Source organism: Nylanderia fulva, unplaced genomic scaffold (assembly GCF_048542155.1).
Source record: "Nylanderia fulva isolate GAGA-0341 unplaced genomic scaffold, ASM4854215v1 Scaffold26, whole genome shotgun sequence".
In the NCBI taxonomy this organism is placed as follows: Eukaryota; Metazoa; Arthropoda; class Insecta; order Hymenoptera; family Formicidae; genus Nylanderia; species Nylanderia fulva.
Window position 1 is genome coordinate 2854415 of NW_028190325.1, and position 14819 is coordinate 2869233.

Consider the following 14819-nt stretch of genomic DNA (forward strand, 5'->3'; position numbering starts at 1 on the left):
AATTATAATTGTAAAAATTGTGTAGATGTAATCTGTTAAATAAATATAATATAAAAATTATAAATAAAATGTTAATAATTTTATATATTTCATAATAAATTTCATATAAAATAAATTTTTAACATAGAAACTAGTTTATTGTGTTATTGAATCACATATATAGAAAAAGAAATATTATTCAAAAAAATATTACTTATACTGAATATCATAAGTTGAATGAAATTGCACACGAGAAACACTGAAAAACTGATGTTTAAAAATGTATAAATTATGACACGAATTATGAGTCCCAAGATTTCCATTCCATTCCATCTGGTGGTTTTCTCTCGACTGTTCCATGTCCTACCTCTTCCCAATTAGTACTCAAAACAGTGCCACCAGATTCTAACTATATAACAAAATAAAAGGTTTTTTTTAATATGTTTATATTATATATTATTTATATTTATACATTATTATATAATTATATTGTTTTTATACTAGTATTTTTATTTTTATACTAGTAATTTTATGAAAGTATTAAAAATTTATATACATATTTATATAATAAACTAGTTTTGATTAAATGTCATGTTTAGAATTTAGAATAAAAAATTAAGAAATTCACTAAATAATTTTTGAACACAATATTTATTTTGTACAAATAGTTAGAATTGAATGGAATTTAATTTATGCAAAATTTAAATTATCTTAAAGATTTATATCAAGTTTTTTTAAATATATATTATTGATATATAGCATTCTAAAAAAATTGCAATATGTTGTCAATGCTGCAATAACTTGTTATTTAATTTATCAAAAACGAATTATTTACTTACAAAGGACTTGTTCATCGCACGTCTTACTTCATCAGATCCTTTACCATATATTTGTTGGAAAAGAAGATTTATAGCTGCTTCACCCTCTGGTTGTTCTGCTGCCTCTTGTTTTTCTATTTCCTTTCCTACTTTATCCCAATCTCTGTATACTTTACAGGAACTTGGGTATTTAGAAGTTTGTTGGCTAGCTTGAAGTATTTCTTAAACAAAACATAAGTTTAGAAATATGTAATTATTCATTGTTATTGTAACGTAACAATTTTATAAACAAAAATATAGTAAATTTATATTACTTTTATAGTTTAATAAAGTTCTTAAAAACTTTTATATATCTATGTGTGTGTATGTGTATATATATCTATTTATAATCTAAAATATATTGTGTTAATTTTATACAACTCATAGTTATAACACTATTATTATATTTTTACAATTGTTTTTAATATTAATTATAGTGATATTATAGAAGCATGTTTAGAAATATATGTTAAAAATTTGAGGTTTTGTTATATTATCAAAGATTATAAATATTACTATCAATAATGAAATATAAAATAAAATATAACAAAATAAAAAATAAAGTACCTAATCAAATTCAAAATTATCTCAGATATATATTTGTCAAATATTGTCTATTAACAGACATTATATCTTTATTTCATGAAATTTTATATTTATATTTAAAAATATATCTGTATAAAATAATTAAAGATTTATACAATGATAAATTATTAAATTAAGGCCATGTGTAACGAGCAATACGAAATTATTTTATTATTTAGAAGAAAATTCTTAATTTGACATAATAATTACACAAACGTTTCGAGCTCTACTTGCTCCTCTTCAGTGCGCAAAAAAATAATGATAATAAATACCCATAATAAATAAATACATACATAAAGTTCTAATAAAAAAATCCGCAATACATAGTCAATATAAGTTATATAGTTAAGTCATAGTTAAAACGCAAAATATATTTACAATGAATTGAAACCATTAAAATAGTTCAACAAAGTAAGAACCCAATTAGAAGCAGAATGATTCGTCCGGTTATTCATAAAATATTTTAGAATTATTAATAAAAACTCGGAGTGACACTTATACATTGCTCCAAACGAACCACTTATCGTTATTTGACGAAAGTCCCTCGATCTGGCAATGATTATGTCCATCTTCTCCAAATTATTTGATATTTGTTAACTGAATTTAGAGAATTTATTCAATTGTAAAATAGGATTCCACTAATGTGTATGTAAAAAAATTAAAAATTACAAATTAAACTAAATACTAAAATATTGAACCTTTATGCTTACAAATTGTTCCGAATAACTTGAGATGACGATGCTTCTAATTGTTGTTGGCCTTATTGTTAGTACTTGACTGTTGTCTAGTCTTTTAAAAAGTCGAATAAATAGGTGTCAGATCTCACAAAATAAACATTTACATAAGTCTAAAAATTCGATATTTCTTCTAGAATGTCGAAATACGCGTTGTTAAGCAATTCGGTGTCTGTGTTATTATTTATACCATGCCTTTGTTCCTTGATGTGTATCATTTCCGAGATAAGTCTTTTATAATAATTAGATTCAATATCAAGTATTTTAACGTTATCCCAATCAAAAGCATGTTTTTTATTTATAATATGTTCAGAGACCACAGAATGCTTGGAGGAATCAAATTTAATATTATTCATATGCTCTTTTAGTCTAGTGCGTAATTTTCTTTTGGTTTGCCCAACATACGAAGCTTCACAATCCTTACAATTAATTTTGTAGACAACATTATTATTATTGTTATGCACGTTTTTGTCCTTGTGGACTTTAATAAATTTGTTAAGATTATTTAGACAACGGTATCCTACTCTGAAATCTGATTTTTTTATTGTCGATGCTATTGTCTCAGAAATGTTATTAATGTATGGAATGACAAAAAATTTTTTCTTGCTATTATCTTCTGCAATTTCTTTTTTTCTATTGTTGTTAAACTGTCCATTGTTTAAAACTCTTATTCTCTTATTTATTTCTTTAAAGATCAAATGAATAGGGTAACCGTTGTCCAATAATATTTTAATACACAGTTCTAAATTTTTCTTATGATATATGGGATGAGATAATAACAATGCCCTATTAATAAGATTATAAATTACTCCTATTTTATGGCACATAGGGTGACTCGATAAAAAAGATAGTACTCTACCTGAACATGTCTTTTTTTGAAACCAATCTAAGTGTATGACGTTATTTATTATTTTAATGTTTAAATCTAGAAAATTTATGCTTCTATTAATTTCGTATTCAATCGTAAATTGTAGTCGTTGATTGTAACTATTAAACTTATTCAGTACACTATCAATTTTATTCTTTGGTGCCACCATAATAATGTCGTCTACATATCTATAATATATTCCAATACCAATGTCCAATTCATTAATTATTGATTCTTCAAGATCTTGCATAACAATATTAGCAATTATTGGCGACAACGGGGAACCCATAGGTGTGCCATAAACTTGCTTGTATACAATGTCATTGAATGTGAAGTATGTTGACGACAATATAAATTTACAATAAAGATTTATAATTTACCATTTGGTATAGGTTTTACTTTCTTCTGTTCAGGATTTCCTTCTAATACTGTCCATCTAAAATCATCCTGTTTTTTCAGTTTAATTTCTATCTTAGATGGCCATACTTTGTGTGTACATTGTTCAGCAACTATCGGATGAGCCAAATCTAATTCTAAACTATATTCGTTACCAGATGGCAACTTTGCGGATACGCTTAACTGAAAAATAATTTGTTAAAAGCAATTTAAACAAATATCTCAATAAATACTAATTTAAATCTTAATTTAAAAATGTTAGCTTTTCTTGTGTAATGCACACATCAATATATTCTATAAATATAAAAATTACAGGCAAGTTACAGCTGTCAATATTCAGGTATTTTGAGTATTACCAAAACAGCTGAATACCAAAGCATCGCTTGGAAAATAATATAAAACAAACTATTATATCTCACATACAATCATCATAAGATGCAGTTTGTTTAAGGCACTTTTTATTTATCCTAATAAACAGATTAATTCCTTATATTTTAACAAAAGAGTAAGCTTCTAAATACGTACTGTATTTTCTTCGTATACAACTTTCACATTTTCCGTATTCTTTCCGAGTATTGTCACGATAACGTGTGTCTCCGTTTGATACCAATCATGTTTTATTTTTGGAACGGGCATCTACGAAAATCGAACATTATCGTATCTAAATATCTCAAAATTATATTCTCATTATTTTTGTGTATAAACTTACTACATTACTTTCCGCTTTGGCGACAGCGTTATCAATATCCATTATATCTTTATTATTCGCAATTATACTCTCCTGATGAAATGATAAAACATCATATAAAATATGGGATATTTATCTTTCTCGAATCTTTCTATCATCGGGTAAATGAAGGATGCTGTAAAACAATTCACAGAAACCCACATACATATGACATGAACCAGATTTTTGTCCAGATTGCTCGTTGCAAATGGCAAAAGCTGATTGGTCAAGACGATCGACTTGTCGCAGCGACAAAATTCACGAGAATCAGCCTAAAATTCCATCAAACGTTACATCAAGTTTCTATTGGTAGGGTCCCTAAAAATTTAAATAGAAATATTTTACAATATTAAATATTAAATATTAAATATAATATTAATATAATATAATATAATATAATAATATATAATAATATAATAATTTATATAATTATGACATTAATATATAATATAATAATATAATATAATATTGATATAATAGAAATATTATTTCTAGGGACTTTATCTATTAGTGGTCATTAGCGACATCTAACTTTAATTCTAAATCCACGACGGGGCAGCAGCTGTTTCCCACCATTTCCCACTGACGTTTTCCAGAACGTCGAGCGACTTCTAGATGCGCGTGACTGTTACATGTTTAACAGCGACTGATTTCTAGAATGGCGACCGTCTTTACTTAGGAGAGGGTACTTATTGTCGCTCCTCGAAGTTCATAAAATTGACGTACGCTCACCAAGTTATCTATGCGCCCTTAACGCAGCGAGAGGCAGAAAATGATAATCGATAACCCGGATCAATTCAAGGCGTGGCTCACCGCTGTGCTGGAGCCGCTGTAAGTAGGCCAGCTTCGGCTGCCCCCCGAGAGTGTATCTTTACGCGTATATGTGTATCTGTACTCGTTTGATGTTGTAAATGGCCGTACATGTGATGCGCTATGCACCTCCGCGTGTGGCATGATATTTACATCGAGGACTCCGCCAGAGACTTGTTACCCCCTGCCAGAGACACGACCAACAGAATGAACCCCTTCCTCGACCAGTCGTGTTCATCTCTTTGGACCCTGCAGCCTCTTTGCACAAATTTAACGATTAACTTAATTTTCTTGTAACGTGTAGCTTTTATTTTACCGATCTTACATTGATTACACACGAGCATGTAAATCTTGAGATTAGAATATGAATAATCTTTGTTGATCTTTTCTTCAATACATAGTACTTGATGTACGACAAATGTGTGTTGTACTGTGCAATGAAAATATTGATATTTCTAACTTTTGATGACTGTAGCTTAATACATTTTACATTGATTAAGAGGATTAAAAGATTTTTTTATCAAATGTTAATATTTCTTTAATAGATAATGTTTAATGAAACTTTATTTCAATCTTGATGATGAGCGAACTTTATATATAAACATTATACTTTAATTTTACACTAATCTCTGACATTTGATTTATTCTACAAAGTTGTGGAAAGAAATAATTCTCTAATTATTGTTCTAAGCAGTGCATGTGTACTTTAAAAAATATAAAATTACTATAATTCATATATTTTGTTTCTATAAATGTAAAGCACATTTAATCAAATATTTCTTAACATGCAATGCAATGCTAGCTTATAATGTTTGAAATATGTTTTCGATTTTAATATTTAATAATTTGATGAATTAAATTACATTTAAATAAAAAAGATAATATTTGAAAGTTTATCAAATATATGTTAACTTATTTTGTACAGTAAGTAATTTATTTTCTTTTACTAGATGCGATGCAGATCCTGCTGCTCTGGCTAAATATGTTTATGCATTGGTCAAAAAAGATAAGACTTTGGCAGAATTACGTGGTGGCATGGTTGAACAATTGGATGTATTTCTACAGCAAGGTATGTTTATATATAACATTTCACCACAGTAATAAAAGTTAAAAATTTAATTATTTATTGTTTTTTATGATATGATTAAAAATGTATTAAAATTGCTATTTTTAGAAACCAAAAACTTTGTGGAATTGCTGTTTAAAACATTGGAAACTCAGGAATATATTCTCCCACCATCCAAGAGTGATCCTGATGGTGGTGGGACACCACCTGGGATAAATCCACCAGCACCAGTTGTATCATCAACAGAAAAAATACTAGATACAACAATTCCATTAGTACCTATGATTACAAATCCACCTGCTCCACTTCAAATCAATGGATCCGCGTCTGCTGTAGTTAGTAAACGTGAGACTAAAAAATCTGATTCAGATAAGGATAAAGAAAAAAGAAAACGTTCTCGAAGCAGGTATTTAATTATTTTACATTTTTAAAAAAATGAAAAAACAATGTATTATAGATTATGACAAGAAAAGCTAACAAAAACAGAAAACAAAGAATTTTTTCTGTTTGATATGTTAGACTTTAATATAATAAAATTTAATAGATTGAAATTTTAATTATATTATATTGTGTGCAATATAGAAGTGGCAGAATGAGATCAAGAACACGATCACGTTCTCGATCCTGGGAACGGGATAGACGCAGATCCAGGAGTAGAGAACACATTCGCCGCGACAGAGAAAGAGATAGAAGTCGACCATGGAGAAATGAATCTCCACCTATTAATACTAGGAGACATGATCGCAGGTATATTTTATGTATATTCGTAATATTTGAAGAAATTACACTCTTAAAAATATAAGTAAATATTTTATAAAAGTATTTCATATAAATATTTTATATATAATGGTCTTAAATAGTATATTTAAATAGATCAAATCATTATTTGACTAAACAATTATTTTTTAATTAACATTTTATTAAATTCTATTTTCTTAAAAAGAAAGTTTTGAAACAATTCTCAGACATTTTATTATTTTTTTATTTTTTAGACGTACTAGAAGTCGCAGTACATCACCGATACGACCTAGGATACGCGACGGTCCAGACAATCGCGACCATCAGCAAGATTCAGGAATAGATCTCCAACTCCGCTTCGATCGCGATCGCGTTCTAGATCAATGGAACGGAAAAAGATCGATCGTTTCGAGAGAATAGAGATAGATAGAATGGATCGAATCGAGGCAAGTCCTGGTGGTGGTACTCCAACTCAAGATAGTAATCACGGAGATGTAGACATGAGGCTATCTACAACTAGTCAATCGATACAAAGTGTTGTCTCTGTTGCGAGTAATATTCCAAATAACCAAACAGGTTCTTTTCAACAACAAACAAAAAAACGTTGCAGAGATTTCGACGGTATGTACGTCGAACACATTAAAAAATAGAAAGCTATCTTATGTTGTCTTTTAAATCGTTAACGAGAATAGCGATTTTCGATATCGCCAAAAGTGATATTAAATAGCAATTATTTAATTTTGTTTAAATAATCGAGTTAATCAGATCTTATCTTTAATCGATACATTTTTCATATTTTAATAGAGAAAGGATATTGCATGAGAGGAGATCTTTGTCCTTATGATCATGGTACGGATCCAGTAGTTTTAGAAGATGTGTCGTTAAGTCGAGTTTTGACTTTTACACCACATGGCCCTCAAGCTCCAGGAACAGTCCCAGTGAATACAGTACCAGAACCACCACAGGGTCCTAACGGTAATCCGCCACCGCAGCATCTTCCTCTTACCACTTTACCACCACCTCACTTAAGAAACCATCATTCTAATATGGGTATGTATTTCTATATATAAAATGCATATTAGTTTCAATTATTTATCTTATAACATTAATGTGTAATGTTGTAAAACAATAATTCGAAAACAGTTATATTGATTGTATCACTAGTTAAAATAAAAAAAGAAAAACATAATCTTTATTAAAATGAGAAATTGTAAAAACGTTTAGATTGGCAATTTTCAATTGCAATTAATTTGAAATTTTGGTGAAAGATGTTTATGTGTGTAAAATTTTATGATTCTAATTAGAATTAATATCGATAAAGTAAAATATTTGATAAATTAGACAAGAAAGAGATGGAGAATATAAAATTACAATTTTGTATTATGGCATTCTAGTTTATAAGTGCAATATTTTATATTATCTGAAATATAACTAGTTAAAATATGTCAGATGCTTTTGCAGAATATAATCCAGATGCACCCAGCATGGAGCCACGCATGGCATGGGGTAGACACACACAACCTGCACCTGGGATCTATGGCAGAGGACAAAGAGAACTGATTAATGTACCAGTTATTCCCCATACAAACTCGTCAGAAATAACGCATACCCAAAGCAATCCGCCAAAACGCAAACAATCGTTTGACTTTGGTCGTCTGGGACCGAAACAGAGAGCAACGCATAACCCGGCTAATTGCTCTCTTGAATTGAAAAAAGTTCCACGAACCTTAAACAATATAACTCAATTGAATAACCACTTTTCCAAATTTGGTAAAATTGTAAATATTCAAGTAAATTTTAGTGGTGATCCTGAGGCAGCATTGGTTACCTTCCAGTTGCCAACCGAAGCAAAGGCCGCTTATAGAAGCACAGAGGCTGTGTTGAATAATAGATTTATTAAAGTATTTTGGCACAATAACATTAATAATAATGCGGCTGCTGGAGCTATCGAAAACGTGCCACCGGGTAAGAGACGATTTTGTATACTTTTATTATTGTACAATAGATATTCTAGATATGATATGATATGTAATAATAAAATTTCTTGTCTCCAGGATGTCGCCCTTCTGTGAAAGAGAGGCTGGGCGCCGCTGTAACACTACCGGCAAAGGCTGAAGATAACGAATACGTTCCCACGCGTCGTGCGACCGAGGAACAAGTCACGCAGAGCTTAGTTCCATCCTCGCCTAAAGCTCCCGTCGTTCCTACTCGAGAAGACAAGGTTCTTGCGATAAAGAAAACGCAAGAGATATTAGCAGCTAAGGAAACATTAAAGAAGAAGCAAGAAGAAAAGCGGAAGGAGGCAATCAAACTGACCGCCGATTTACGTAAAAGAAAACAAGAGTTATTAGACAAGCATCTAATTGAATTGCGCGCTTTGATTGACAAGGCCGAGAAGAATCCAGAACAAAAAGATTCCATAATGCCAACGATAAAGGCTATGCAGCAATCAGTTGATAATCTACGTAAGGATCTAGCCGCGAACGGTCAAATCGGTGGTAATAAATCGAAATCTAGAGAGCAAACTCAAAAGGAGATACTGGATGCCGAGTTGGATTTAATGACCGCGCAACAAGAGGGTCAAGATGCCGGCGAACTGCAAAAGAGACTGAACGAACTTCGAGCTCAAGCGGCCGCATTAGGTTTGAACGCGAATCCCACTGTTGGTAGAAGCGTGAGAGCCTCTAATCGAGTTACACGCGGTACTCACGCGTTATCTTACAGAGGCCGTGGTAGAGGAAGTTTTGCTCACGTTTCGGTAGATCATCGGCCAACAAGTCTTCTAGTCTCCGGTTACGAAACCGAGGAAAAAGCGGAGGTCTTGGCACATTTTCAAGTAAGATTTATACATTATAATAATATATATATATATATATATATATATATATATAATATATTATTAATAATATTATATACATATTTCAAGTGCGTGATACATACAATTAACTTTCAAATGTCTCTTCTTCCACTTTAGCAATTTGGTGAAATAGTGAATCAAATAGTAGACGATGCAACTCCTTCAATCGTGATAAATTTCAAATCGAGAAAGGAAGCTGAAGTCGCCTTGGTAAAAGGACGCACATTTCAAGATAGGTTATTGTCAATAACTTGGGTGTCTGGTCACCATTTGCATCGTGGAGGAGCTGCTAGTAACTCGAGTACATCTATACAAATTTCGTCGCGTTCTGAACAGACTGCGTCTATTATAGATGAAGATATCGATATGGAAGTAAGTTTAAAAAAAAAATAAAATTTATTCTATCACGATTTTTTAAATAATCCATAAATAATATAGTCTATATATAAATAAAAGTAGTTATATAGCAGAAAAAAATTAATTTGAATATACTTATATATATAGATTTCAAAGACATTTAAACTATGTTTTTATTTAGATTTTATGAGAATATTTAATAGACAGAATTTGTTCTCATGGATTTTTAACGAAATTATGTACAAGACGTGCTATTTCTTTATAGAAAATGTTTGATACAAATGATTGTGATAATAATAAATGCTCTTATTACTTCTCAATACGACCATTTCTAATATTTTGTGGTTATCTAATCTACAGATTTTAACAAGTTTTAAATTTCCAGGGTACGGCAGAGGCGCTACTTTTAGAGGAAAACGAAAACGAGAACGAGGAGGAAGAAGATGAGGATGGAGAATCGCGCAGCTGGCGGCGATAGCAGCGTCAACGTCAGGATAGGAGCCACTTGTGACAGGAGCTTGGTGTCAAATGTAACGACAGCGTGATCACCCGGATCGACTGTATGCGTCCCGGCATTTACGCCTACATTGCTGCACCGCCGTTTGATGCATCCATTGCCATGATGATTTTCACGAAGAAATCGAATTATATCGTGCTCATCAGCGTTATCATGAATGTTACACTATTTGTTAATATTATTGAATATACTATACATGCGCACCGACAATGGTATGATATTGTATCATACTGAATATGGCGCGTCACGAATAGAGAAAAGAAAAAGAAAAATTGCAAAAACTTTCCAAAACAGGAATAATAATCGAAATTTATCCCCATTATTTGTAGAATAAAATCGCTATGTTTTATATGGGAAAAAAAGAAACACCTTATTCTAACTTTCAAGTCCTCTTCTTTTGTATGTAGAAACTACAACCGTGCGTTTCCTAACTCTTGTTGTTTTAAAGGTTCATTAGATGAACGTTAGGATAAGTAGGAGCTTGTAATTTCGAAGATATTCAGAATTTTTCACTCGAAGAATAAGGAAACTATATTTGTAACTTGTACGATACGATTAGATACTCGCGATTATATTATATTGTATTACTCAATGAATAAGTCTCAACACTTTATTCGATTGGCTGTTGATTTTTATCTCTATTGTATCTATTTAAAACGGTTCTTGTAATAATGCGGAGTACAATGTATTCTTACTGTTTCTTTTTAAAAGATATATGTCAATGAATTAGATTGCTGAAAATCATACAATGTGATACTTCGCGCATCATTTACATAAATTCTTTCAATCCAGACTATAAAACAATATATAATTCTTACACACGAACCATTCCATCCAGTTTCAAGGTAAGTATCAAATTACACAATAACAATGTTGTAATAATATTATATATAATTAACTATTCAACAAAAATTGCTCATTCCAAAATACGATCATTCCAGACAATTTCATTAATAAATGAATAAAATTACTTGAAGAAATGTAAGAATAATTTTTGCATTGAATTTATCTAATATATATAATTAAAAATCCTTTAAAACTTTTTTCCAGATTTTATTTACTTACATTAAACTTTTATATATAACTTTATTTTATTTAAATATATGATTTCTAAAATTTATTTGTAATAATTTTTAGGATATAAAACATCCTGGTGCATTAAAAATATTGCATAAAATATACATAGAATTATTATTATATTTGAAGACTAGAAGATAAACCCATATCTCTGCAAACTGAGATATGGACATCGTAAAACAGTATAATAAAAACTCTAGATTTTTTTATTATGGAGCTAGCCAACTGGCTAACAAACTACCTAATAATAATTGTGCAACAGGTAGTATCGTTAGTGGTAAGTTCACAGCTGGTCCATGAATTGAACCATGGTATGCCCCTCGTAAAATCCAACCGCCAAGACCAACAGATTTATGAGTGCTGGTGAATAATGCAGCTAACAAAATATTCCGTGGCAACCATTGAGAGCACAAGATCCAACATAAACTGCTGAGAAGGAGCTGACCCAAGCACGCTTGAAAAGACATATGTAACTGAATATATAACATGAGGAGTCTATCCTTAAATATGAAAATTAAATGTAAAATAAATATACTTACCGATAAGTACACAGAACAGTATATCTATTGCTTGTAACGATGAAGCATCTGCCAAAACAGCATCGCAGAACCAGTGGTACGCTATTGTTAACAATAATGCTTGGGAAAACCATCCTGTGTTAACATTCAAATATCTGTCTTTCAATATAAAGGACCGTAGCATGATACCCATGCCTAATGGAATCAGTGTGCTGTATATGGTCTCCCTGATGTTGATCCCAACCAGTGGTGGAGTAGATGTTCCTAACTGTTATAAAAAAATTAGTAATGTAAAATTTTTAAATAGCTACTTTAAAATAAACTTTTTAATTTAATTTAAATATATATATGCTAAGTTAAAAAATAATATATATATATATATAAAATTGAGTGAATTTAAATAATAATAAAGGAAAATATAGTATATAATATTATTCTCTCTTTCTCTAAAAGAAAAAATTTATAAAAATAAAGAACTATCATTCCTATATAAAAGTATGAACTTTACCATAAGATATAGTAAAATAGGAGATAAAAATAATCCTCCAAAATGTGATACCAATGTAGTAATTACACTTGTAGGCAGATCAGCTTGTGCCAAACGGCATAAAGCAAGTCCTGTAGTGAATGGTGGTGGCATGCAATAAAGCACCTAAAAAAGATTAAAAAGATACAATAATTAATAATAATTGCCATATATCTTTTTTTCACTATAATATTTGTATATCATACAGTTATATTTAATACAATATCTCTTTGGTCCACACATTGTGTTAATAATAATTAATAAGTTAAATGTTCTTAATCACCTCCATTCCTTTGAGTAACCATACATTAACTTTTGCATAAGTCAATAAATAGGTCCCTATGCGTGCTAAAAAGGGCATCAAAATATATATGAAAGTCATGACAAATGTCAGAAGATAGCCATCCCTTAATGTTGAATAAAGAGACTTAGGATCGCACAATAATCCAGCTTCAAAATATGTCAAAGGCACAGCAATATAGCGAATGATAAAATTACCATTGATTATACCTGCAATAAAAAATGCAATACTATAATATTAAATATTGTATTAAATTTAATATCGAGAATTGAAAAATTAATTACCATTTGTTCCACCAATTTGTGGTTGAATAGATGCAAATATCATGCAAATGAGCATTAAGAGAACATATCCATATCGATAGAGAAGATTAGTTTTCCTTCTTGGTCGTAGATTAATACGAGTTGATTCTATATACATTTTAGATTATTTCTAAACATACCTAAATGAAGAAAAATGCATGTAGTCTTTATACTGTATAGAATTTTGCAACATCAAAAATTATTTGCTTATGAAATGTATATTATTTAAAAGTTAATTATTTTTAATAATCTTACCTAAAGAAGCATGCGTGAAAGCCAAATCTTTGGAAATAAAATGTATAAAATGCTACATGAAAAATCTTAACTGAAAAATTTTATTAACAACTTGTATAAATGTATTTTGTAAAAATAAATTACAATGACAAGAAACAAATTCAGTATACATTTTTGAACAATTTTATGAGATATATATCTAATTATTTAAATGTTATTTTAGAAAGAAAAACTGTTGAATATATATATATATATATATATATATATATATATATATATATATATATACTATGAAAGAAAGTAAATTTTTGTGAAAATTATGAAGTCCAGAAGCAGAAGCATTAATTTTTGTGCAACTATAACTATTTCATCTCTATCATTTCATTGTGCTATATGTGAAAACATTATGCAAATATACAAACAAGCATAAAAAAATATTCTGTAAATATTTATAAAATGAGAAATTTTTTTACAACTATATTTAAGGAATTGAAAGTGGTGCTGATCGAATAAGAGAGCTCTTTTTATATACAAAATTTATTATTTATTTAATAACTATATGTAATTTGTTACATGCATCATGTGTGTACTATATCCACGTATTACACTATATCTATTAAAAAAAATAGAACAAGAATATTGATATTTTCATAAAGTTAAGAAAAAATTCATAAATTTCTCAATATAAAAGAAATTTTCATTCATATTATACCATAAATTAAATGCATGCAGAAATTATTTACGACTTTGAAGGTTATTATAGTTGGCGATTGTATTGTTCGCAAGAATTATATTATCATTTCTCGTTTAATTTAGGAGCTTTCTCATTTTTCTGTCACACTTAACAAACTGCACTAATAAAATAATATTGCTAATCGCTTTACGAGCCACAATCCACACTCCTTTTGGTCATTTTCGAGATAAAATGTTTCCGTGGCTACATATTCGTAGGTAAAGATAAACATATGACGTCTGTTTCTACCAATCAAAAGGTTAACATAAAATTAAAAAAATATATCGCTGTTTTAACACAATTAATTCATGTCTATCAGGAAATGTCTATAATATTTAATTTCAAATATTATAATTTTATTATATATATATATATATATATATATATATATGAGATATTTAAATGTATATAAAAAATGTAATTTAACTTTTTTTATTTTATTTATTTTTCAAAAGAAAATTAATTAAAAGCCAAATTCTTTTGTCAATTTATAATTTTGTAAAAATTTGATCATATACATTTTATATTTTACATTGCAATATGATAAATTTTTAATATTAAATATAAGTATATTAAGTATTAGATGCCATTAAAATAAAATCCAATTCAAAAAAAGGATAAAATTTTTCTGGATATA

General features: G+C 29.3%; 3 protein-coding genes across 8 annotated transcripts; 1 reads left to right on the forward strand and 2 right to left on the reverse strand.

Moving 5' to 3' along the window:
* Window positions 1–64: 64 nt before the first annotated feature.
* Sgt1 (suppressor of G2 allele of skp1) lies at window positions 65–4322 on the reverse strand. Its single transcript, XM_029318162.2, has 5 exons — window positions 4129–4322; window positions 3945–4055; window positions 3404–3602; window positions 819–1018; window positions 65–388 (listed from the first exon to the last, which is right to left on the reverse strand). The coding sequence occupies exons 1-5, from the start codon at window positions 4168–4170 to the stop codon at window positions 281–283; spliced, it is 660 nt and encodes a 219-aa protein (XP_029173995.1). The 5' UTR covers window positions 4171–4322; the 3' UTR covers window positions 65–280.
* Window positions 4323–4761: 439 nt separating this feature from the next.
* On the forward strand, window positions 4762–11104 carry swm (Zinc finger protein swm). The gene is given in 11 exon segments (XM_029318166.2): window positions 4762–4977; window positions 5907–6025; window positions 6131–6428; window positions 6605–6769; window positions 7015–7082; window positions 7085–7381; window positions 7565–7810; window positions 8210–8725; window positions 8815–9596; window positions 9735–9989; window positions 10360–11104. Coding segments are annotated over 11 exon segments (2898 nt in total). The 5' UTR covers window positions 4762–4918; the 3' UTR covers window positions 10453–11104.
* On the reverse strand, window positions 11088–14449 carry LOC114942729 (sodium/bile acid cotransporter 7). 6 transcript variants are annotated; one of them, XM_029318160.2, is made up of 7 exons: window positions 14334–14449; window positions 13471–13540; window positions 13198–13355; window positions 12896–13122; window positions 12595–12738; window positions 12108–12354; window positions 11088–12022 (listed from the first exon to the last, which is right to left on the reverse strand). In XM_029318160.2, the coding sequence occupies exons 3-7, from the start codon at window positions 13331–13333 to the stop codon at window positions 11778–11780; spliced, it is 999 nt and encodes a 332-aa protein (XP_029173993.1). In that variant the 5' UTR covers window positions 13334–13355; window positions 13471–13540; window positions 14334–14449; the 3' UTR covers window positions 11088–11777. The 6 variants fall into 6 exon arrangements, with proteins under 6 accessions (XP_029173993.1, XP_029173990.1, XP_029173989.1 ...); XM_029318157.2 differs by lacking the exon at window positions 13471–13540 and having other exon boundaries at window positions 14193–14449; XM_029318156.2 differs by lacking the exon at window positions 13471–13540 and having other exon boundaries at window positions 14162–14449.
* Between the last annotated feature and the right edge of the window lie 370 nt (window positions 14450–14819).